At 40.2% G+C, this 24,485-nt stretch overlaps 2 protein-coding genes across 5 annotated transcripts in view; both read left to right on the top strand.

Annotated features, from left to right (window-relative positions):
- The window catches only part of TRERF1 (transcriptional regulating factor 1), a 31,149-nt gene extending 14,342 nt beyond the window's left edge, over nucleotides 1-16,807 (top strand). For all 4 annotated transcript variants that reach the window (XM_057384114.1, XM_057384112.1, XM_057384113.1 and 1 more), the window contains 10 exons: nucleotides 2,727-3,093; nucleotides 3,668-3,728; nucleotides 4,440-4,579; nucleotides 5,288-5,391; nucleotides 6,603-6,678; nucleotides 11,491-11,579; nucleotides 12,424-12,537; nucleotides 13,225-13,413; nucleotides 13,942-14,150; nucleotides 14,793-16,807. In XM_057384114.1, the coding sequence (XP_057240097.1) occupies nucleotides 2,727-3,093; nucleotides 3,668-3,728; nucleotides 4,440-4,579; nucleotides 5,288-5,391; nucleotides 6,603-6,678; nucleotides 11,491-11,579; nucleotides 12,424-12,537; nucleotides 13,225-13,413; nucleotides 13,942-14,150; nucleotides 14,793-15,114 (1,671 nt within the window). In that variant the 3' untranslated portion in view covers nucleotides 15,115-16,807. The remainder of the gene's footprint in view (nucleotides 1-2,726; nucleotides 3,094-3,667; nucleotides 3,729-4,439; nucleotides 4,580-5,287; nucleotides 5,392-6,602; nucleotides 6,679-11,490; nucleotides 11,580-12,423; nucleotides 12,538-13,224; nucleotides 13,414-13,941; nucleotides 14,151-14,792) is intronic.
- A 1,793-nt stretch (nucleotides 16,808-18,600) lies between these two features.
- MRPS10 (mitochondrial ribosomal protein S10) lies at nucleotides 18,601-24,479 on the top strand. Its single transcript, XM_057384115.1, has 7 exons — nucleotides 18,601-18,683; nucleotides 20,592-20,650; nucleotides 20,754-20,826; nucleotides 21,864-22,003; nucleotides 22,466-22,574; nucleotides 23,693-23,782; nucleotides 24,055-24,479. The coding sequence occupies exons 1-7, from the start codon at nucleotides 18,648-18,650 to the stop codon at nucleotides 24,136-24,138; spliced, it is 591 nt and encodes a 196-aa protein (XP_057240098.1). The 5' UTR covers nucleotides 18,601-18,647; the 3' UTR covers nucleotides 24,139-24,479.
- Nucleotides 24,480-24,485: the final 6 nt, after the last annotated feature.

The raw sequence follows: 24,485 nt of genomic DNA, 5'->3' as shown, positions 1-24,485 counted from the left end.
GATTCTGCTCATTCCTTCAAATCCATTTAGGCAGACGACGCCATGATAAGGGATTACTGGGGAGTATAAGTACTGTATGGTATTATCTGTACAATGCAGAGAAATATCCTTGTGATATTTTTTATTTTCCTTCTCCATGTGAGGCTGATGGCCAAATGAGGGGACAGCATTATACCATCATGGGTGACTCCTTACGATATTCACTCCTGACTCTTCATTCAGACACACACAAATTTTAAATATATATAATATATATCAGCATATATAAAATCTTTCCTCTCTTCCTTTCAGACAGAGGTTTTACACATAAACTTCCACTTTACTGTGAAAGCCATCACTTCACAATACTTAGTAACTCAGCAGTACAATTTTTAATTTCTATTTTTGGTTCCTCTAAAGAATAGGGACAGTCTTTTCTGAATCCTTGAGTTCTGAGTGGGAGAACTTCTCTAGAGACACCAGAGTAGGTGGCTTGGGCTTGTGTGTTTCTGCAACGTATGTAAAGTGACTGTGATTAAATCTGCCAGTGTTTGGCTAAATGCACATTCATTCCCTCAAAATTATGCTTGTGGTCTTTGTTATTGCCCAAGCAAACCAAATTCATGCAGATCCCTCTCTGGACCCTATCTTTTATATAAGCAGTATCACTGGAAGCATTAAAAGATCAAAAGATCCACAGCTTCTTCTTCTTCTGTAAAGAGATTGTGCCATTGGAGTGGGGGTTTTTTTAATACCGAAGAACTGAAGCTGTGTTGCATTTATTTATCCTGTGCTTTGAGCTATCCAGAAAAGCTCCCACAAAGCTCATGGAATCAGTAAAATAAAACAGCAAAAAGGAACTAAACCACTCAGCAAGGCTACAGAATGGTGAGCTGAAGCTRGCAGTCAAGTGAAGTCCATCAGGGTCTATCCAGAGTGGATCTGTCAGAGTGTGGCAGCAGTGCCCACAAGGATGCATTCTATCTTGGATAATGGGAATCAGTTATTCCAGCCCCAGAACAATATTGAGGTGGTTCTGCATTGAGAGCCCATGGCACCACTGTCTCCTTTACTGTTCAGTGTGATGTTTTTGAAGGCAGTGTTGGCATAGCCCCAGTGAGTCTAAGGGGTAAGAAATGGAGGTGTTTTGGATTTTTAAGATGTTGCATTGGTTTGCTTTGAGMTAGTGAGAAAGGAGTACCAGCTCTTTCACACTTAGAGAGCGTAACAAAATGAGCCCTTAATCAAAGACTTRGATCTTGCCTTCTGGGTCTCTCTTTCGGGTTTTGGGTTGTTTGGGTCTTTTTCTTGAGTGTAGGGTTTTTTTCCCCTTTCTTCTTTTTGAATACCAGATGTTCACCATCTTGATGGACTGTATCCATCATTACAGGTAACTTTCAYGGTTCTGAATGTCCATTATCAAAAAAAATCCTCTACAAAGCTGCATTTTCTTCCCTGTAAAAGCAAAACTCTTCCCAAACTAAATTCTTTTTTACAGAGAAAAAATGTCAACAGCTGTTGGAGAGGATGCAGCCATGATCTAACAAAGAGGACAGGACCTCTGTAATCAAAAACATTTCCTCAAGCTGGAACTTATTAACATAAGGGATAAAGGGTGACAGCAYTAATGCTTGTTGAACATGATTTTTATTGGGTGAATGTGATTCTCAAGAACCACCCATGGTGTAAAGATGTATGTTGTCTAAACATACATTRCAGTAATTTGCTTTATGTAGTAGTAGAATTTACCAGATGATGCAGACATTCTGGAGTAACCCTGTCAAAAATTTTCATCTGCTTCCCAAATTTTATTCTAAAGATGACCTACAGTCTRATAACTTCAAAGCAGTACATTTAATATTGTGTTCATCTACCAGCTTCTGTGTKTTCTTAAAGTACAGCCTGAGAGCCTGTTTCTTCCTCCCTCATCCTCATACACCACACCCCCCACCCTCCACAAAATCCAGATTCCAGGTTTGCAAAATTCTGTGCCTTCTGCTTCTGTATACTCTAGGGATTTGTTAATATATGTTTTTTAACATTCAAATTCTAGAAGTCTGGGCATGCTAACAGTGCAGATGGTCATCTACTACCCTTCTTTTTCCAAGGAAAGACGAGAGGGTTAAGTTCGAGATTTGTTGCAGCTGGACTGTAATCAAGCTGATGGGAATGTAGTGATAAGAGGCAAAGAATTTGAATTTATTACATTTTTCTTCCTTTCCTGCTGCTGAGTACTGCAGTAATTTCACTGAGCTCATGTGTCCTTGCTGGTCTTACTAAATAAATGCTTTAGAAAACCTCTCATACAAAGTTTCTAATAAATTGTGACTGGGTAATGAAGTGTCTCCCACCAGCCTGTGTGCATGTTCAGTGCAAGCAGAAGTGCCCAGAATGTCTGGGTAGTGATGAAGAAGGGTGGGAGACTCATAGTCTGGGAGAGCCATTCCCTGCACTTTCAAAAGCTGGCAGCAGCCTCTCCATRTCTGTCTCTGTGGCTCAGCCCTACCTTGACCCAGAGGGCTTGCTGACGGAGGGGAAGGGTGATTTGTCCTGATTTTCCTCACTCCCTTGAGGTTTCTGTGTAGTGCCAGATACTGTGCTGGCCAGAGTTATTATGGTGGTATCTGAATAACTGCTTGGTTACCTACCACAGCTTTTCTGTGGCCTTTGCCCAAAGCTGTAGAGGATGATGTTCAAACCACATTTAAGTGTGCCTAAATGCTAAAACTCGATATGTTTTCATTTAGGAAACTAGCAAAAAACCTCATCCATGTGCTGTAAAATTGGAAGAAAACTTCAAACCGTTGCAGGACAAGAAGAAGTATCGGCACAGACCTGAACCTCTCTTCATACCTCCTCCTTCCTTCAACCTCAGCATGTCCCACTCTGGTGCCACTTTGTACCAGAGTCAGCTTCGCTCTCCCCGCGTTCTGGGCGATCACCTACTGGACCGGACACATGAGCTGCCACCCTACACTCCACCACCAATGCTCAGTCCCATCCGGCAAGGGTCTGGTCTCTTCAGCAGTGTTATCACTTCTCACAGCACATCCCATGCTCAGCTGCCACTTACTCCACTGACACCCACTCCACGGATGCTCCTGTGTCGCTCTAGTAAGTATTGCATTTACAGAGCACCAGTGCAAAGGAGAGACCACTGTCCTCTCGTGTCACCACGCTGATGGTTTTTGTGTGTGCTCACATGCATGGCCAGTTCTGCTACTACACAGGAAAAGTCCCTCTTTAGGGGCAGTTTTGCYTTGGATTTTGTGAGGTGATCTTAAGGCATAAAGTGAATAACCTGCCAGTAAGGCCCGCCTCAAGAAGGGACCCTCACATTACAYCTGGGCCTGAAGAAGTGGAGGAAAAAGACCTAGTTTGACACATGGGTTCACTTTAAGTATTTATTGTTCAATACTTCACAAGAAAAGGTGTCAAATCACTCAGAATCAGGGCAGGAGAAACCTCTGCGAGTTCAAAAATCTCTGTTACCTATAACAATTTATAGGCTGTATGGCTATACAGCCATATATATATATACATATATATGGCTGTCTAAATATTGATAAAGAGTTGTTTTTGCATCATAGACTGAAATAATGTTGGTGTTAGTAGGGAGGTGGCAATGCAGCCCGGGAGGGCCACCAGCAGCAAAACAGCGATACTGAAATTCCAGTCTCTGTTTCAGATAGTATTGATGGAAGTGTCATTCCTGTGACGCCTGGGCCTGGAGAACAGACTGTTGAACCGTAAGAAAAAMAATATTTTTTGTCACTGCTTTCATAGACCTGCCCCAGCCTAGAGTGTGGGGCCTGAAGTGTTTTGAACAAGGCAGGAAATGTTCAGCTGACTGAAATTGTGCTGGGCAGCAAAGTGGTTGTGGAAGATTAAAGTGTTGTGGCTCAAAAATGCTAGGAGAGGCTTGGTGGAAGCCACTCAAAGTGAAATAACAGTGATGGCTGGGAAAATCATTGTGAGGAAAACATGCTAATCTAGTACTCTTGCTTTTATATATATATATATATTAACTGTGGAGCTTTGGAGTGGTGTAACCTGGTAGGTTCCCCAGGGCAGACTGCAAATGGGATTGTCCCTCAGCAGTAATGGCTCTTYGCTGATGAGTACCATTCTCTGTGAAACAGAAATTTGCAGTTTCTGATATCTAGCCTCTTTGCTAGTCATGCATATAAACTAGCTTGGGTTGTCCCTAAGGTATGATGTCTCAGTATGGTTTAAATTGCATATTGAAATTTTTGTTTTTTCCCAAGAGATCAGTTCTCTCTAGTATTCAAAATACTTATCCCACTGGGAGTAAAGCATTGCGTAAARCAATCTGACACAATTTCCTGCCACTTCAGTGCCATAAAAGTTTTGTTGGAAATAAAGTGAACACTAATCTGACTTTTGTTTTTTCTGCACACTGTGTAGCTGAATACTTATTTATTTATTCTTCTTTACAGGCGAATCAATATTGGGTCCAGGTTCCAGGCTGACATTCCTGAGCTGCAGGACAGATTGCTAATGGAGAAGGACGTACACAAGGCTACTTTGGTTTGGAAACCATGGCCAGAACTGGAGAACAAAGTCTTCCAACAAAGAGGTATAATGACTTGYCAGTTTAGAAGTTCCTGCGTCAGACTGTACCTGTTGGAGAAATGCTCATTGATTTCTCGTGTCTGTACTGAACAAAATGTTCAAGAGAATATTAATTAGTGAGAGTACAGAGCAAGAGACTAGAACTACCTGGTAGAGGTTCAGAGCAACAGCATTCTATAGTGGCATTTAAAGGGAAGTCTGGATGAACTGTTTTCTGGCAACCAAGGTGGAAAGTTCATTGCTGGGAAGTTGGGTACTGAACTGTCTGGTAGGGGCAGAGTCACAGCTGAGAGGCAGCTGATGGATCCTGGACCTGTCCTGTGATCATAGSTGAGAGGAAATGTGGCAGGCTTCGTGGATTCTGCCTGTCCTGAGCAGAGTATTTTTCTGCTTCCTAACATGGTTCATGCTATTTCTCCAGCCTGGCTGGAGCTTTCTTGGCACAGCAATGTCACTGGTGTGTGCAAGTCACTGCCTCACAGGCAGATTTCTGACTCTGTAGTAGCCTGTCCCACCCCAAGGATGTGCTCCATTACATCCCCTCCTCAGTGATCCTGAAACAAGGGGACGAGAGAGATGCTGAGGACAAAAAGTATGAAAGAATCTGTTGCCCTGAACTAAGTGGTCTTTGAGGGGCATTAGAGAATCCTCRGCTCTGGATGTTTGACTGACAGGCTACTGAATTAGTAAAATGTTGACTTGTTTCTGACAGTGGAAGACCTTTTAAATATGAGCTGTTCCAGTGTGTTACCTGGTGGAGGAACTAACTCAGAATACGCTTTGCACTCTCTCTTTGAAGCAAAAGGAGATATTATGGTAAGATAAAAAGCTGAAAGGGGAGATATGATCCTCTTCTGCAGATAAATTAGCATGCTTTATTAAATGGATTTAGATATGGTTATATAAAAAAGATTTCTGATTGATTTGCAATGATGCTTTAAACATCCTGTAACATTTTTGGGGAATGACTTTTCCCTTTATTCTCYAATAAATTTAAATTTCAAAGCACTGCCTCTCTGAAGGCTTACTGTATATTTCATATAGATAAGATTACTTAGTTTATAGCCTTGGGGCTTTGAATGTCTCCCAGTGCTTGCTCCAGTCCTGATATTTCACAGGGTTTATATTTGGTCACAGAGAGCTTAGTCCTCCTCTAGCCCTTATAAAAACCTTTTTTTTGGAGCAGCAATCACATCTACTTATTTGTTCAGAACTGTGAGGTAATTGCACACAGTTCTTATATAAATAATGCATTTCAAATATTTGCATTAGTTTAGTGATGGGAATGTTATTAACTAAGGCAAAACATCCATTTTGCCCTGTGTTAGGGAAAGGCAAGGCCCCTTGCASCAGTTCCTGGAAAGCCAATATAAAACCAAATGCAACAAAACATGGGGCTGGAATGAGTCTCACAGGATTGGCTAATACAGTGGGTTTTAGCTTGTGTCCCAGTTTCCTTAGGCTCTGTTAACTGTATCTGAGGGGTCTGAGAATGTCAGGATGTGGAATTTGCTTTAGAGAATCTGCATTTTCAGGGGAAGAAAATTTAGGGATCCATAAATCATCTGTTTTTTCTGATCTGAAGGATGATTAGCTGTACTTGCTGTCATTCTTGACAGATGTTGACCAAAACATCTAATTCTAAATTCTTTTATTCTAAATTATTTTATGCTATAAATACTAATGCTGTCAAACCAGCCATTAAATACTGCTRTTAATTAACAACATCAAGTCAAACACTATAAACGAATTTGTTTGTGGCAAGCAGAAGGGAGGGAAAGAGCTGGAAGTTGCTAAGTAATAGCCACATTTGTGCTAATTAAGGCAGGACATTAAGGCATTAGGTGCTCTTCTGTGAGGTACAGTGTTAATGGGCCTCGGAGTAATTTGATGTGATTTTCTATGACAGAGAAAAGAAAAGAGAGAAAATTAATTCATATCCTCATACCAAATAGTCTTCTAAATGCAGTTTTATGCCACAGCTGATTGCTTTTCCTAATTCTGTTTTTCCCTGCTTTTTCATTTAGGTTGCTCTTGAAAAGCTGCTGTTGAGAAAGCCAGTGAGATTGAAGTGTCATCCTTTGGCAAATTACCACTACGCCGGTAGGTTTCCTTGTGATCTCTCTATCTTTTACAGAGTCCAAGCCTGGCGTCCCAGGCTGGAGCATGGGATTACGTTGCACTCTCTGCTGTCTGCTGCAGGGATGGCAGCATTTAGCAGACAGATTATGTGGACAGTGCCAAGGGTACTCCTAGAGCCATTTGTTGCAAGTTTAGCAGTTTTTCAYGACTGACAATGTACAGAAGCTTTGCATCCCTGTTGCTGTGTAGGATTCTRTGCATTTGAAATTGTCTCAGGTGATTCTTTTTCTCTTTTAAACTGAAATTTAACAATTTCATCTCCTTTTAAAACTGCTGCTGTTTGTAATTCATAATTTACTATCAGTAATGTCTTAATTTTCTGGTACATAAACATCTGCCATCATGCCYGCTTTCTCTGAGGTGATGGTGCACAATAAATGAATATGATAATCATGAGCATCCTTCCAAAGAGGCAGTGCTGTAACTCACCAGGATCTTAGTGCTGCTTACAGAGCCTCTGTGTGTGGGTCTGGTCAAAAAAGTCTGGGCTGATGACTTGTTTCATAAACACAGCAGGAACTGCATTGTGGTGATGAAACAGAAGTGAAACACAAATGTGGTGTTAAGCCATTGGACTTCAGTTGTGTCACCAGAGCATAGATGGCAAATGTCTCTCCTCTGCAGCCCTCTGTGCTGTTGCTTAATGCTTTGTAGTGGCTAACAGCTACTTAGACATAGAAAAGGGTTTTTCGTAAGACATTTAAGACTTCTTCTGCAGTTCAGGCTCAATAGAAAATGAGCCAAGAGCCTTCTGATGGTCAGTTAATCACAGTGTCCAAGGTCATGTACTCATTTCCAGTTACAGACACTATACAGTGTAAGTATAGAAGCAGGCTACTTCCGGGCTGTAGCAGCCCACTGCAAGGACTTCCAAGTAACAAGAAATCTTTGTAAAGCAACTCCTTAACACCTTGGCCTGAGAACAAGACCAGAAACRTGTTTGATGGTAGCTGATAATGACAGTGAATATGTATCAGGTTTTCAGTTTTGCCTGAGGGAGGTGCCTAGTGCCTGTGATAGCAGCTCTGTTGCAGTCCACARGGTGGACATGGGAATGGATGGAGAAGGAGGACATCAGTCAGGAACTTTGACCAGGGTCTCTTGCCTGAAKAGATGGCACCAAATCATATGTGTGAGGCAGTTCAAGGGCATGAGAGCAGGAAGATGAGGAGATACAGCACAGCCTCATCATCAGTGAACAGTCTARTTAGCAGAGCAGATAAGAAATTTCTGCCTGTGTGGCAGAGGAAGAACAGTCTTTACTAAAGCTACTTCACAGTAGTTGCAGAAAGAATTCATTGGGATTCAGGGAGGAGCCAAAAGAGACTGTTCAGTTTAATATTCCACATGAGATGCTGCTAATCCCTGGTAACTGGCAGTGAGACCTGTGGACACCCATGAATCCCTATTTCTTAAGCAGGAAAGAAAGTTTGATTGTGCTTATCACAGCATGAAGTAAAATCTCACCAGTCTGGATTCAAGTGCCATAAAATAACATGACAAAGCATTACTTTCTAACGCTCTTGCATGCAACATGTGATTGCAACTTACACTGACAGCATTGCTCTAGCACTGTGCTGCAGATCTTGAATGACAGTTTATTTCTGATTGATAATCAGCCACTYGAGGCATATGAGAATTTTTCACAATCTAGTGCATAAATAGCTTTAAGATGACTTCAAGTGGCATTGGTTTGGATAACTTGGTGTTTTCTACTCCATACTCAGAAATCACAGCACTCAGGCCTGCCACGTTTAAAGGTGGAGTACACTGAAACAGAGCATGYCACTGACTTGTGAGAGTTAACTCATGAGAATACCACGAACAACAGATATCCAAAACTCAGCATTGCCTTTGAATGAGGGTGCAAGCAAACAGCTSAACTTTGAAACCTGTTGGCTTGTGAGGGAAGCCAGCTGAAAAATTTGAGGATTTCTGTTGTGTGCCAAGCGAGCTAAACAAGCTGACCCAGAGCTCCTTGGAAGAACACCCTAATCTCTATACTAAAACTTTGCCATCTGTCAGGATGGTGTTTTAGGGAAGAGAGAGGGAACACATACCTAACAAAAGAGAGGCACTGTTGCAAACACTGGAATTGCCCTTTGAACAGTGGAATTTCTCAGGCCTGAAGTTCAGCAGTGAGAGCTGCAGGAGAGATGGTCTCAGACATAGGGCACTTGAAGCAGTCTGGAAGTTTCTTGTATGTGCCATGACAGGGTTTGGATCAGAYCCAGCATATGTTGTATGCAGTGGATTTGAGCTACGTCTCGGGGGAGGCTCCCTGGGGGTACATGAAGCCCCCTTGAAACCCACAAGTTGGACCCACAGCACACAAATGTGTAGAAGATACTTAACATCAGTTATCAGTGCAAAAACAGYATGGCAGGGAAAACAAAATGTAGAATAAATGTCTAAACAGAAAGATCAGCTTTAAAATTTGATCTGTATTCTAAAGCCCCAAATTCTTTTTTGCTGCATTGCAGATCTCTCTCTATGCATGTTCTCTATATCTCCCTCAAGCTAACAAGAGCAAAAGTGGTTTCCCAGCAACCAGAGTTAAAAACAGCTTTTGTTCTGTTTCTTTTCCTACACAGGATTTATTCTATTAATTAGGTTACTTCCAATTAACCCGCATAATCTTATAAGGGTCTCTGCTAATACCACAACTATTGGGGGAAGTCTGTATGGCCCAAATTCTCCATAGGTGCACAACAAAACGAGTTCATGGAAGCGATTGTATGTTATTATTTTTATTGTGCTGTTTTTTAAGGAGGGTGGGGTAGAGGCAGSAGAGCAGAAAGATTAGGGGAAAAAAATCTTTCCTGGTGTTGTCATGCTTTTTAAAGTTATGTTTTGCCATAATAGATTAGTCCCCTGGACAGAATGAGTGCATTTACCCTGCACAAAGGGAGAGTAAATGCGAATGACTGACAAATGGTGTAAGAAGGGAATGATGCTGGTTCAGGGTGGGAAAGATGGAAAGGCAGTGTGTCAGCAGAAAGATCTCTGGGTGATAACAGAATAAGTAAAACTTGTGGCTTGAAGCCGGTGTCTTTCTCTGATGCTTAAGAGAGCTTTAAGTGTAAATCTCTGTGGAAATAACTAACGCATGCTTATATCCAGTATTGGAAGAGCCTACAGGAAACAGRTTGCAGAAAAGTTAATTTTTCAGTTTTCAGCATATAAAGGAGTGATACCTGCTCTGAACTGGTAAGCCTAGGAGCTGATGCTGAAAAGTAAAATATTTGCAGTTAATAACATTGATTTTTTTTATAGACAAAGGTAACCTATAGATTTCAATACCATATGTGGTGCCAAGACCAAGTTAATTGAAACCAGTGCAGAGGCAAGCATTTCTGTGCAGAGTAGTAACAGTGGCAAGAATACTAGGGATTTATTTTCATAAAAGTTTTAGATGAATCAGAAATTCTCAGACTGAAGTAGATCCCTTCTCATAGTGTAAGTCATTTCAAAGGCATCCACTTCATGACTTCTTGCATAGCCTTCCTTTAATGTATGTAATGCTGCCCACTCCTAACAAACGGCACTGCTTTGATGCAGTAAAGCAATTCTCTGTTCCTTCTGTTTGACTAATATTGAGAAAGCAGAAATTCATTACAATTTAAATGTTGATTTCACATTTTCACGGGCAGTTAGGTCAGTGGAGCAAAACACAGAATAACAATATTTAGAAGTTTCATATACAGCTTCCATTAAATGATAAAAACACTTTGTGCATATTGTCCATTGCTACAGTCTCTACCTGCTTGTGATCTCTGTCACAGAAGATATAAATGTCTTATCCCAAACCATGCAAGTGAAGAGCTGCAAAAGGATCTTACAGAAATTATTATCTGGAGAACAAAAGGATATATGAACTTCTGTGTCATCAAATGTAAAGTGGGAATAAACAATGGGAATAAACAATATAAGCCTTACATAGGAAATTATGAGCTCTGTGATGTTGTTTCTCAATTAGAATGAGAGTTTGGGATTGTAATGCTAGTTCTAAGAAAGTATCAGCTGTATTTTACAACAGCTAAAAAAATAGTCAAGCATTAAGAAGATAAAAACATGGGGATACCCATGTGAAAATCTGTGGATTATGTGTGAACTTCTATGTGCCTTTCTGGTCCTGTTGTCTGTATAGGAATGTTTTTGTACTGGAAAAGGTTCAAAGAGGGACAACATTGATGATCAAAGGTTTGGGARTGATAGAAAGGGCACACAATTCTGAATAGCATGAAGTTGATGGTCAAGGTTGRGTTCACTTTCTCCTCCACTTGAAGAATGAAGGGTCATCCAGTGAAGTTACTGGGAACTGGGAAACAAAGAAAAGGAGTTGGGTCTTCATGCAGCAGGTGCACTGATCTGTGAAACTCCTTGGCAAAGGATGTTTTGGGTATGAGAAGATTAATTGGTTGAAAGGAAGAGTGGCTCAGCACTTACAAGGATAGTTACTAAAAAGTGAATTGCAACAGACTGAGGAATTCCCCTGTGCCAAACATGGTCAGAGGTTAGGAAAARTTAGGGAGAGGCATTGTATTTGCTTGTCCTCATCTTCCTGTTTCCTAGGCAACTGCCTGTCACCACGGCTGGAGACCAAATACTGGTTAGATGGACTTGAGGTCTGAGTCAGTACAGCCATACTTGTGTTTGGGTAGCAGCAATCACTTGCATGTGCTTGAGATGTCCCGATTCTCATTTCAGATACGGCATCAATGTGAAGGTGGTGAGTTTTTATTGTTCATAATGAATTCACATTTTTTTAAGGCTCTGACAAATGGACRCATCAAGAAAGGAGGCTGTTCAAAGAGGCATTGTCCACCTACAGCAAAGACTTCATATTTGTACAGAAAATGGTAAGGTTATTTCTGTCTGTCAGTTGTTGGATTTTTTTTTTTATTTTTTTCTATTCTGTTCCTCTTCATTTTCCCTCTAGTACCAGACCAGCTTACTGCAGGCATAGAGGCAGCAGTGGTTACAAGAACACCAACAGGAGTGGTATATTCATTGGGTGTACCTGTGCATTAAGTATCAGTGAAAAACAGTTATAAATAAATAAAAGCTGTTACTCTTGTTACTGCATGTGAAAGTTTTCACACCTAGAATCCAAATCATGACATTTTATGTGGGACAAGTAGTTTTCTGTTATCATCTTCTTGTTCTGTATTACAAGGTACCTAGTAATACATCTCCTGGCATCTTGAGTCACTGGCATTGAACCTGGTGCCAGAAAGGGTTGAAACCTGTTCATAAAGCTAGAACATGTTTGGGCTTACTTTTCATGTTCTGCCACAAAGCAGAAATGACAAGGTTATAGATCTCAGGGCACAACACCCTACTTGTTAGCTCAAATGTTGAAAAATAGATGGATTTATGCGAATCAAGTCTTAATTCCTAGATTTCTCAGTGGTATTGTACAGTTGATCTACAGAAGGATATTCTGAGTCATTATCTATCTGAAGTCTAGAGAATCCCAGAGAAATATACTGAAGCTGGAAAAGTCAACACAAATTTGACTGGAAAAAAAATTCAAAAATAATTATTCTACAAGAGTATTCCTGTTGTAGTCAAAACTGCCTTTTTTTCTTCTCTATTTGAATKCTTGAGTAATAAAGCCTGCCTTTTGGAATATATTAAAATGGTGTTGACTGAAAGCAAAAAAATTAAGATTGGACTATTTCTGTAATTYCTTAACTATAGGTTAAGTCTAAGACAGTTGCACAATGTGTGGAATACTACTATACCTGGAAGAAAATCTTGCGTTTGGGACGGAAACACAGAACGCGTTTAGAGAAAAAAAGAGACGAATGCTTGGTAAGTTTAAAAGAAGATGAGAAAGTTTAATATTTAGTAATTTTTATTTGTCCTGTTTTGAGGAGAAGGTTGAATTAGGTGGCATAGGTATCTTCCAACAGAAATTATTCCATGACTCTAAATTATGTTCTGTAYAAACATTGTATGACCTCAGCTACACCAAGATTTGTGTGGCTGGACTGCAACAAAATTAAAGTGTATTATCTAACTGTAGTCCAGGTAAACCTCTGTAAATTATGCCTTTGCCTGTATGGGCTCCTAAAGGCTGCTKTAACCTTCTAGTACAAATACCACTTGAGACGTGTTGGTTTGTGGGTTTGGGTTTTTTTTTGATTGGTTATTTTGGGGTTTTGATAAAGTAACTTGACTACAAGTATAGTTAGTATACACAGCCTTTCTAATGGCAAGAGGACAGCTCCTGGCATCTGTAGATTTTTGGAGCCACAGCTCCATARTACAGTTGGAGGCTGTTTTGAGCACTGCAGAGAAGCTTCATGTGTTACACTTCATCCAATAAGGGGCAGTAGTTCCAGCAARACCAGTAGTTTATTTAGGATGGGAAGAAACACGATACTGGAAAGCACACCTGACTGAAAAACGTGCTGTTCCAGAACTGTGCATGAACTAAAATTCAGTGCTGTCTTTGACCATATTTGTACTATTTCTGAAATGCACTCTCAATWCTAGACAAGTGGAGAAGAGGAGGTGCTAGAGGAAGATGAGGAGATCGAAGAAGACAGAAAGGAAGAAAGGGAAATGCAGAAGTCACCTGACCCACCAACTATCCCTCTTGTTGGACCTATAGATCTGCCTGCCCTTCAGGGTCTCCCACTTTCTTCATCCTCCTTCATCTGTGAAATGCCAAACTGTGGTGCGGTAYGTGTGTTTGGTATATTTAAAGGGGAGAGGGTGGTGGTGGTGGTTGTGTGTGTAAACTAGTGAATTGTGATTTTTGTAACTGTGGGTTTAGATTGCTCCTGGCCAGTGGTACCTCCTGAGTATTTTTGTATTAAAAAGATATTACAAGTATTTTGACTGCTTTTAATTCCCACCCTACAAAATATAAGCAGTTTGATCTGTAAAGAAAACTGARTTCTGAGATGATGTATCCGTTAGAAATACTATATGGCAACAACTTCAATTAGGTTACACAACTTTAATAATTGGATAGCTCACTGCTTTGTATTATTATGATTATCTTTAACTGYAGTGGGATATTGCTGAAAGCAAGCACCATTTGGCTGAGTAGATGGTGCATATTAGACATGCACACTTGTTCTGTTGGGATATGCATTCAGCATCCTACTCTCTGCAGTTCTTGTTCCAGGGTTTTCTTGTGATTTCTTGAGGTTTATTTTTTTGTGTGTGTGATTTCCCCTCCCCTCCACCCTGCTCCCTTGCCAGGTGTTCAGTTCCCGACAAGCACTGAATGGCCATGCTCGCATTCATGGAGGTACGAACCAGGTGACAAAAACACGCTGCACCATTCCTGGCACCAAGCAGAAATCTGGTACGCAGAGCGGATACTGCTCCATCAAGAGCTCACCTGCCCACAGCACAACAAGCGGCGAGACTGACCCAACAACAATTTTTCCTTGCAAGGAGTGTGGCAAGTAAGTGTAACTGTCTGTGTACTGCATTGAATTTGCATGTTAGGATTCCAGAGCAGTAGAATTGTGAACAAACCTTTTATTTTGCTCTGAARGTATCAGAAGCAGTTTTCCCCCTAACTGATATGTCCTCTTGCCAAAACTTTTAGACATGGTATCTATGACATTTTGGATTTGATGCCCCTGCAGTATTTACTCATATTTTCCAGTTATCTGCTAGAATCTCTRCACCTGACATTCCAGCTTCCTACTTCATCATAGACTTGGATGTGACACTGGGCAACTTTTTCTGTGTTTCTTATGCATGGGTTTGTTTGTCCATCCTAATGTGGTATTCCTTCACTTTTTCCCTGTTCTGCAAGATGGTTGTAAAACTAATACAGGGAGAACTAGGATGTGCATAGGAGAAGGTGTGGGAGCGACAAACTACCACTGGCAGAGTCAGAATAAGCCATTTTGAKTCCATCAGGATATATAAATCTGGTAATATGTCCCTGAAATTCGCACCATGGCATTGCAGACTTCACTGACTTCTATTTCAGGACAAGGAAGCAAATGTACTGATAGGTTGCTGAGTCTTTTTTGGCTCATTTCATCAAAAGTAGTGCATTTTTATCTGAGGTTTTTTTTTTCTTTAAAACTTAGGGTCTTTTTCAAAATCAAAAGCCGCAATGCTCATATGAAGACTCACAGRCAACAAGAAGAACAGCAAAGGCAGAAAGCTCAGAAAGCTGCTGTGGCAGCAGAAATGGCAGCCACTATTGCAAGAACTACTGGGCCAGCTGGGCATAGTTTGATCCCCCTGGATCACATGAGTCTGGTTAAACATGTTGAAAATGTTGGTGACATTGATGATGATGTTGTTCCGGATCTGGGTGATGTCATGGAGGAGAATGAAGTCATGGATGCTGACCTCTTACTGGATGATGAAGATCCAGATCTACTGCAGGATGATGCTGAGTTGTAAATAAAAGTTGTTTGATAGACAGCTACTGAGCACACCCTGAATGGATCAATCAGGAAACCTGGACTGCTTGTTTATTCCCACTGATTGTAAACTACCTGTTGAAAATTATAATTCTTTTATCCAGGTCTAGAAAAAAAAAATCTGCTTTTTTCCCTTTTTTTTTTATTAATTTGTGTTTTGGGGAAAAAATAAATAATTGGTACAAATATTCTTACAAGGTGTTTTTATCTGAGCTCTTCTTGCTGATAACTTGCAAGGCCATTAATTACAGAAGTTCATGGTTCTGCTATCAGTTCCTTCCAGATGGTCCTGGTAGAATCTAACTCTTCCAAGTTTCATTTTAGCCCAATTACAAGAATAAACTTCACACACTTCTGATGAAACATTTTTTTTTTCCTATATTGGATCATTTCCAGCATCTTCTARAGACTAAATGTCATCTCTCTTAAAGATATGATTACATTCTTTGTCTTTGTGCTATCGTTTTAAAGGAGATGAAGGGAAAAAAATCTGGTTTAACTGTGAAAGAGTAAGTAATATTACAGTACATTTGCAGTTCTGTCTTGGTTACACAGGACATTTTAAACCTTCCATTTTAGCAAGGTTTTGATCTGCTGATTTTAAAATGACCTAAATTCAAGCATTGAAGAAGGAAAATTATTGTACTGTGGTTCAGTACATCATCTGATGGGAACACTGAATYAGGAATGCTGCCTTGGTAATCAGATTGCACTGGAAATATTGTCCTGTGACAATAAATCACACTGTGGAATAGCCTTTTTGGTGGTTTTAGGGGAGTGTATGCTTGAGCAATGCTTGCTCTCTCATCAGGCAAACACAGGGAAGCATTCTTGGCACTGGAAAAGAGACTGATATGCACATGTTAGTTATTACTTCTAGGGATGATTTGTTATTCTTGTGCCATTTTCAGTCCTCTTGCATTACATCAAATTCATCTATTCTTTAATTATTATAAACATACCRCAAAGGTGAGTTGATGTGGCTGTTTAAATTGCCGTTTCTCTTCCCTTAGGTTCAGATCTACRTACTGGACACCTGACACAGTTTATATACATTTTGATTTGGTTCTCTGATTAAATAGGATGTTGAAAGAATTGTACCTGCAGAATAAAACAATTAAGGAAGAAATGGAGCTAGGTTGAGTGGACCTTTAATTACAGAATATAAATTCTGATTGCAGAGCTTTCTCAGGCAGCAGTGCTGATTTTCTTGTGAATTTTGCACAGTAGAGGAGTATTGTTAACTTTATAAAGTATTTTATAAGACTTACTTCAGATCTTCCAGGCTTCAGGTTTGTTTGGGTTTTTTTTAAATGGGTTGGGTTTTCTTTTCTTGGGTTCTTTTTGCCATATTCCTAATGTCTTCAGCAGAATCTGAGGGATGGYGGGTCTTATTTTCTACTGTCTTTCTTCCTTGTTTAACTATGCAAAATGAGGGCAAATYACAGCACTTTTGTAGGAGTACTAGRCCACACAAGTTTAAAACCAGTGGGACCCAATGACAGAGAGAGGTGCCTTCTCTGTCGAAGCCAAATATGTGAAGCCAAAYGACCTGAAGTTTCTACTTAAGGTCGAATGTTCTGATACTAAAGAACAACTCTTCAGAAGAATGGAAATAACTTCTCAGTTTCCGGTTAGTGAAGTTCCTGCGTACGTGGTTGTTTTAGTGTTTTGGGGGGTTTTCCAGMGGTTTTTGCAGCTGGTTTTGACCAGTGGGTGGAATTTTCACTCCTGTCACGTAAGAGGTGATTTTCTCACTTACTGCACCCGTGAGTTTCAGAYCAGGTAGCAACAGTGTTTTCTTTCCCGACCTGCCACTCAGCACATTCCCCAGCAGTTCCTGTCCATGCTGTGACATTTTACTTTTACAGGGGCCATATGCAATCCAGGGTCAGCAGACTGGGTGCTCAGCTGTGTGCAGCCAGCAAGACCCCCTGACAAAAAATCTCATAGATAATGGAAGTCTTCATGGTTTGCGATGTGGAGGCTTTTGTGAGCGGTAAAACACTGACTTTTAGGAGCCTGTGTTAGAAACAGCCCAGCAGAATCTACTCTTCCCCTCCCAAACTTGTATAATTTTGAACTTAACAAGAATCTTTGTTAGAAGGGTTCTACACTGGGAAACGGACACATTTTCAGGTTTCTTTGTTAATGGTGGGAATAAAACTRTTTAAGCAAAATGATGATTGAAATCAGAGTTCTGCTTGAAGAACTGGGTGAAATAAAGTAGAAACTTACGGGCTTGATACTGAAGAGCAGCTCTGTGCTGAGGAATCTACAGTGGAACATTTTTAGTAACAATTGGACAGGATCTGTGCTAAACTTACTATCTATAAATATATATATATATATACACACATATATATGCCTGGTTCTGTAACATTAATCGGGTGCTGTTATATTGTACAGCCAAGAATATAACAGAACAATGATAACCAAAGAAGTTATTCATAAAGGAAAAAGAAGAAATGCRCATTTCCTAAGCAGTACATGATTTAGGCCTCAAACATTGACTTCATCATTATTGTTACATTGGCTGATGTTGAATGTGCTGTTCTGCCTATTTGTACAAGTTGAACATAGTTTTGTTTCAGAAAGCTTTTTTCTTGCTGATGGTTRATGATGGAAAACTATTCAATATTGGATCTAGTCCTCTTTGATAAAACCTGTACATACAGAAAACATATTTTATGAGAAAAATCTTATTTTCAATATTTAACTGTTATTTTATTAGAAGATGGTTCTGTAAATATTTTAGGCATTTCAGTGTAAAAAGCGGACTGTAATTTTAGGTGGCAGAGGAAGTAACAAAATAAAAAAAAATATACATTTGATAGCACTTGTGATCTATGCTGGTTTCAGGTTCCCGTTAGCATTCAACTTGCGCATAGCTTAATTTCAGGTTACTGCCTACCCAGTTCTGTGTATTTAAGGATGGCTTAGTGGTATAAATTAGTACTTGTTTATTACCCCCTCCCCTTGAAAGATTTGATACCGATCAGAAGCTGTGTTGTATTATTAACCACGATTTGTACGTGTAAAAAAAAAAAGTGGTAATGTGTGATATCCGGCCATTTTTGTATTTTTGTAAAATGCAGAGGGGTTTTGCTCTAACGGGCTTGTATGCCTTTTCCAGTATTTTTAAGAGCGGAGAGAAGGTTCTAAACTAGGGTTCATGTAATCGGTTTTGGCTTTTTTTTTTTTTTTCCAAGGATTCCAAGGGAACCGGACGGGGAGCGGCTGTGAGGGGCCCGTGGGCGGGGAGCGGCTGAGGGGAACCGCTGCTCCGCCGGGGCTGCCCTGAGGGGGAACTCGGGGGACGCGGGAACCGGGGCGGGGAGCCGAGCTGGGAGCTCGTAAACCTCGTTCGGCGCCGTACTAGCGCCCAACTCGTCTCCAGACCCCGGAGCGCTGCCCTGCCTGCCGCCTGAGCCTCCCCGGCGGGACAGGAGGCGGGGGAAGCGGCCGCCCTTCTCATTCCGGGCCAGGAGGGCGGGCTCGGGCGGAGCCAAGATGGCGCCGGCGTGGCTGTGGCGGCGGCTCTGTCAGGTGCGGTGTGTGGCGGGAGAGGGGCCCGGGAGCCCCGTCCTCCTTCTCGTCCTTTTCCTCGGTGCCTTCATTCCCGAGGGGTGTGGGAAAAGGGGACGTGGCGAATGTTAGCCTTCGGGCTGCGGGACGGTTGGGGCTGTGTCTACAACGTGGGGCTCTGTRCGCCATCGTCGTCTCGTGGGTCCGGAGAACTCCTCCCTGCAGTTCTGTGGTTTTCCCTCAGTTAGTCCGGGTGGAAGGGATAGTGTGAATTGGGTTTGGTGTCATGCGCTAGGCGAATTTCTAGTCTTCAAAGTTTCAAAGCTTGGAAGTTATAACGTAAAATAGTGGGAAAACATTTTGCATTGCTGATGTTTGCTAGTTTGGACTTAAGAACAGTGATTGCTTTCTCCCRAATTGAGAAAATTGGATTTTCTGCAGCCATAAACTCTCCTCCGTGTGTGCACTGTGTTCTGGACTTGCTTTTCAGGCATCTGCCTCCCCCTGATACTTCAGAGGCTCTCAGCCAAACAAAATTAAGGCTATTTTGCATTAGAGGGGTAATTACGTTTTGTGAAAGGTCTTCAGGGTTCACCCAGGAAGCTGAATTATGTTGTGTTGCAGTCTTTGAGTGTCTTTTCTACCTTCTCTGATGGCCATTAACAAGAGCATTAAATCGGAGAATGAAGCTGTTAAAATACACTTTCCTGCCCATTGAATGCCATCTCTGCCATCTGAGGCATTCAGTGTATCATTTTGTAAAATTTGCACACAGCTTTGTAAACAGAAAACTCTCCTGCCTATTCCTGCTGTCATCTTTTTTTTTTATTGGAAGCAGCATTTATAGGATAAGTAGCGACTGAAGCAGAAGTACTAGACAAAACAACTTTGTTTACTGCTGATGTATAATAAAGGTATGATGCATCCTAGAAAAGGTTAGGGACCTAGCAGCATCATAGAGGCAGTTACCATGGGCAACTRCAATAAGATTAACTGGAAAAGTGTAAACTCTGGCTATTTCCTGATGCTTTGATCAGGCAGTCACCTGTATAACTCTTGGATGGGGTCTGTCTTCTCTCTTAAAGCTATGACTGCATTCGGCTGCAGCACTAAAGTTCTGTTATGCAAGTGAGAGTTCCTTCCCCCCTCCCCATCAAGTAGCTTATAACTTTGCCAAATTAAGAATTAGTGGAAGGAAGCTAGAAGCCACATAATGTTCAGAAGGGAACAATTATTTTAATATGAAAGACAGTAAAGTTATGTGATTAACAASTACATTCCTTTTCTAATACAGAAAGCCATGTTATCTTTTAAACATGATTTATTTACTTGTAAGAAATGTTTCTGTTTAGATGTTCTCTTCAAAAGAAGAASTGTTCAAAATCACAAAGAATTCTTTTTTTTCTGAAACAAAACAGTAAATTTCCAGTTAAATTCAAAGGTTGAGTTTTTGCATTTACAGAATACTGTTTTKGATTGCTTTTATAATCCCTACTTAGGCTCATCACTGGAAAAAGCTAATGTATATTGTACCATGAAAGTAAAACTAAAGAAAAAATATTATCATATACAGAAATGGCAYCTGATGCCACAAAAAGACGTTTTTCTGTTAAAAATATGCTTTGTGATTGCTCTTCAGGTGCCTCAGTAGTAAGTGCATACTGTTACTGYGCCCTTAACGTGCTGCTTTTTTTTGGTGCTATTGTATACTGAAATACATTTCATGTATACAATGATGTATTTCATGTATACAACATGCTCCTGTTCTCCTGTGTTTTCCAATGGAGCAAATTTCCTATTTTCATATCAGTGCCTAAGAATGTGCTGTGCTTGGATGTGCAAAAAAAAATGTTTAATAAAACTGTATTAACTGGCTGCTTTCATGTTTGGGGAAGAAAACCCACAAGATAACCTATCTGTTTCGTACAGGGATTAGCTTTTCCTGTCAGTTATGCRAGCAGAATTATGCAAAAGCAGTATTTTCTTCCGTAAGTATAACAGACCCTCCTCCTTCCACTCCTCCTCTATAGTCCCTGAAAAATTAAAATCCAACTTTAACAACTTTATTTTATGCTTTTCCTGTTTTTCTAGGAGCTCCAACTTGATGAGAACACAGCTGGCTGGATCCCATGTTGATACACAGGAGCCTAAGACTAACCCTTTGGTGAGTGTGCTGYAGCACAGTATTTTGTATTATCTTAGTAATAAAGAGGACATCCAGAAAAACTTGAATTTCTTTCTTGCAGCTTTTTAAAGTTCTGTCTCAGTGATGTCAAATTTGCCAYGGAGAAAGAAATAATTTAGATTATTGGTATTTGAGATAATCTCGAGTTTTTTCCCCACAATATTTCTGTAGCTCACATTTGCCTTTTAGTAACTTTTGGCCTTTGTATGCAGCTGTAACTCAATGAAATACCAGCTGTTTGGCCATACTCAATTCAGCGCCTGCAGCAGTTTAGCAGCTTTTTGACAAGGGCTTCAGAAATATCTGACAGGCAGTATTAGATCTACATAGCTGATCCAGCCTTCCTCCTGTCTCTGGTACATGCTGGATTTAGTGTGCTAAACTGCCTAGGAGTAAACCTCTGGGAAAATCAATACTTCTGCACTCATTAAGGCTCTCACGGATGATCAGCGAGCCCAGACCATCAGAAATTGAAGCTCTAACTGAAATTCATAAACTTGCACTTGTACAAACATACAGGATAATACACCTGGGGAAGCCAACTGTGTTTAAAGTAGTTTTAGAGCTGACTTAGTGAAGTGAGAATTCGGGTTGCTGCCCATAGTGAATCTCCATGCCCAAGCAAACTGTTAAGTGTTTTGGGTATTTGCACACTGCTATATAAAACACAAATATTGCTGCTCCAACTTTGTTTTAATAATGAGTTTAATTCTTGCCATTGCTGGTGTTGTCCTCCTTATATTTATCTGGCATTACTTTTTTGGGTGAAGAAATTCTACCTAAGTGTTCAGAAGTTAGCTATCTCTTCACACTTAGCCTTCCCTGGCAGAGTGAGGCTTGTCAGTCAAGGTAATGCAGTCAGACCCTTGTTATAAAACTAAAATAAGCAGCTAAACAGGTTGTGGGATGGTTTTCTTTTACAAATGGGGTGTTTGTAGGCTAAGGAAATATGCAGTGCATGCATTAATTAAGGAGAACATGGTGTGGTAACTCTTGTCCTTTCTTCAAAAATGCAGGTGTCTGTTTCAGATGAGCCAGAAACAYTGTACAAGAGATTGTCCATTTTCGTTAAAGGGCATGATAGAGCTGTGTTGGACAGCTATGAATATTTCGCAGTGCTTGCAGCTAAAGAACTTGGCATCTCTGTTGAAAAAGTGTAAGTAACTGATCTGTAGGGGGATATGGTGTCAGATGCTTCTTATATCATCTGCTGTAATTCAGGTCCTGTGCTTAGAAGTTTTTGGGTTTTTTTTTAAAAGAAATGGCTATTATCTGACAGGTTAGATTGTAGATCTAACACGTCTTTGATGGCAGTACAGTGATGACAAAACAGGAGCAGTTCTGCACGCTGCACTGCCATGGTGGAAGTGCTTTTTATYTACATGAAGGATATTGACAGTACTTTGAGTACAGCTGTCAGTGTTGTAGCTTCCCTGACCTAGTGCTGGTTAATATCTGAGTGCTAACCATGCCCATGTGAGATGRTACCAGTGTTTCGTATTTCCTTGTAGATCTTCTGAATGTCAAGTAAGGAAAGAGATTTCAGCATAATCTTTGATATAAACTTGTATTATCATCCTTTCTCTGACATGAAATTTTCTTTCTCTTGCTTCATCAGAGATAAACCCCCAAAGACGATAGAACGATTGACKCTTCTCAAATCTGTACACATTTACAAGAAGCACAGAGTTCAGTATGAAATGAGAACACATTACATGTGTCTAGAGGTAAGGAAGAAGGGAAAAAACTTTTTCTAGGTGCACAATTCAAAGATATTACTAGATGCTAATGCAAGAGTGAAAACAGTTTGGGGAGGAGAATGCAGAAGAATATGGGAAAACAGCTGACCTAGTTACACAGAATGTAACACAAGTTATTCTGAATGCCCAGCCTACATAATTTTTGGACCAAAAGGTTTATTTTTACCATTATCTTAACAGCTAAAAGAATGACTAAAGAAAACAAGGTAKAATTGAGGGTAACTTTTATGTGTTTTATGCTCTTGGTTTTCAAACATCACTGTTTTCAAACAGTTTTCTCAGGAAGGGAAGAAGATACAGCTAAATCATTGGCATTGCCAGTCACTCAGGGCTCTGTTCTCTGTGAATTGGTTTGATATTTTTGAACAGACTTACTTTTGCCCTRTGCAGCCTCATGTGGCAAACTAAAACTGCATATAGGAAATAGAAGAAGGGAAGCATAGACAAACCACCAGCTCTGCGGCTGATGACACAGATATCTGTATGGTTTAGAATGCAGCTGTGGTTGACTTTCTTAGAAGAAAGGTTTACTGCCAGCGTTTTGTGGCTCTTGGGTGTCTTACTGTATATTTGCACASTGCTTAGCAAAATGGGACTTCCTTTAAGTCCCCTGACATTAGTGCAGTACAAGTGGCTGCCCGCAGACCATAAGCACTATTTTTATCTTCCAGGGAAAACTAAAAGATCAGTAATTCAGTGGAACCAGGAGAAACTAAAAAAACAGTATTTCAATGGAAGTCTGGAGTTGCAGGATTTATAAYAGGCTTGAGTTTTGAGAGTATAGAAAAGCTGGTAATTCTTGCTTAACCTGTAATTAATGTCATCTGATACCTGTAGTGTTAAGGTCCACCACTTCCATCATAATCAATTCATGTGATTCCAGGCWGCAAGTGCAGTGAAGTGTGTAGTGAAGTAACTACTTCATACTTGTGTAAGGGTTGAGTGCAGATCAGCTGCCTCTGTTCAGTATTATGGAAGCTGCCTTCCTGTAAGATGTTTGGTCCCGCATATATAAAAACTTTTTTTTGTATTCTGTTTGAAGTATTATTAATAGTAGTTCATTAAAAAATTTCTTTCTGTTTTAGYTAAAATACCTAACAAGCAGTACTGCTGCGGTTTACTTGGAGTATATCCAACGAAACTTACCTGAAGGGGTTGCCATGGAAGTGAAAAAGGTCAGTTAACACCCCACATTATTAACTCTTGCGAGTCCTGATGCAAGCACCAATAACTACTGGAGTCTTTTAAAAAGTCAGCTGAGAAAATAAATGGGTGTAGTTTGAAAGGAACATTTTCTAAGTATTACATGGTAAAGAGGCAATATTGCTTGGAATTGCCACTAGATGGCATTTTAAATCTGATTCATGTCTCAAACCAGAATAAATAAAGAAAAGCAGTTAGATGTTAACTGGCTGGGCAATAAATGGTTTTCTTGCTTTCCTTTTAGACTAAGATAGAGCAAATACCTGAACACATTCAGAAACCTGTTTGGGATACACTACCTCAAGTAGAAGAAGCTGAAGTCAAGTAATGAACACATCAGGTACTTGGCTCCATTAATACTGAAATTCATTGCTCCTRTCAACCTAATTTACTGAGACTGTCCATTGTTAAATAAAGGTTCTCTTATCATGAAATTTTATATAAACTCTTGTTTCACCAAGTTATTCTTGCTCGTAACTCCAGTACATGTAGACTGAACAGCTGTACAGTGAAAAAGTTTCACTGTTCTCCGTGATAACTGTGGTCATTTCCAATAAGTTTGTATAAAGAAAAAATTTAGTTTTACTTATATATATAAAAGTGTGTATATATGCACTTGTATAAATTCACCATCTCCTTTTGACACTAGACAGCTTCTGAACTCTGAAATACTTG

Source organism: Malurus melanocephalus, unplaced genomic scaffold (genome assembly GCF_030028575.1).
Source record: "Malurus melanocephalus ecotype Western Australia unplaced genomic scaffold, MMel_1.1 scaffold_687, whole genome shotgun sequence".
NCBI classification, from domain to species: domain Eukaryota; kingdom Metazoa; phylum Chordata; class Aves; order Passeriformes; family Maluridae; genus Malurus; species Malurus melanocephalus.
The sequence above is the reverse complement of the archived record's forward strand: the minus strand, read 5'-3'. Positions and strand labels throughout refer to the sequence as shown.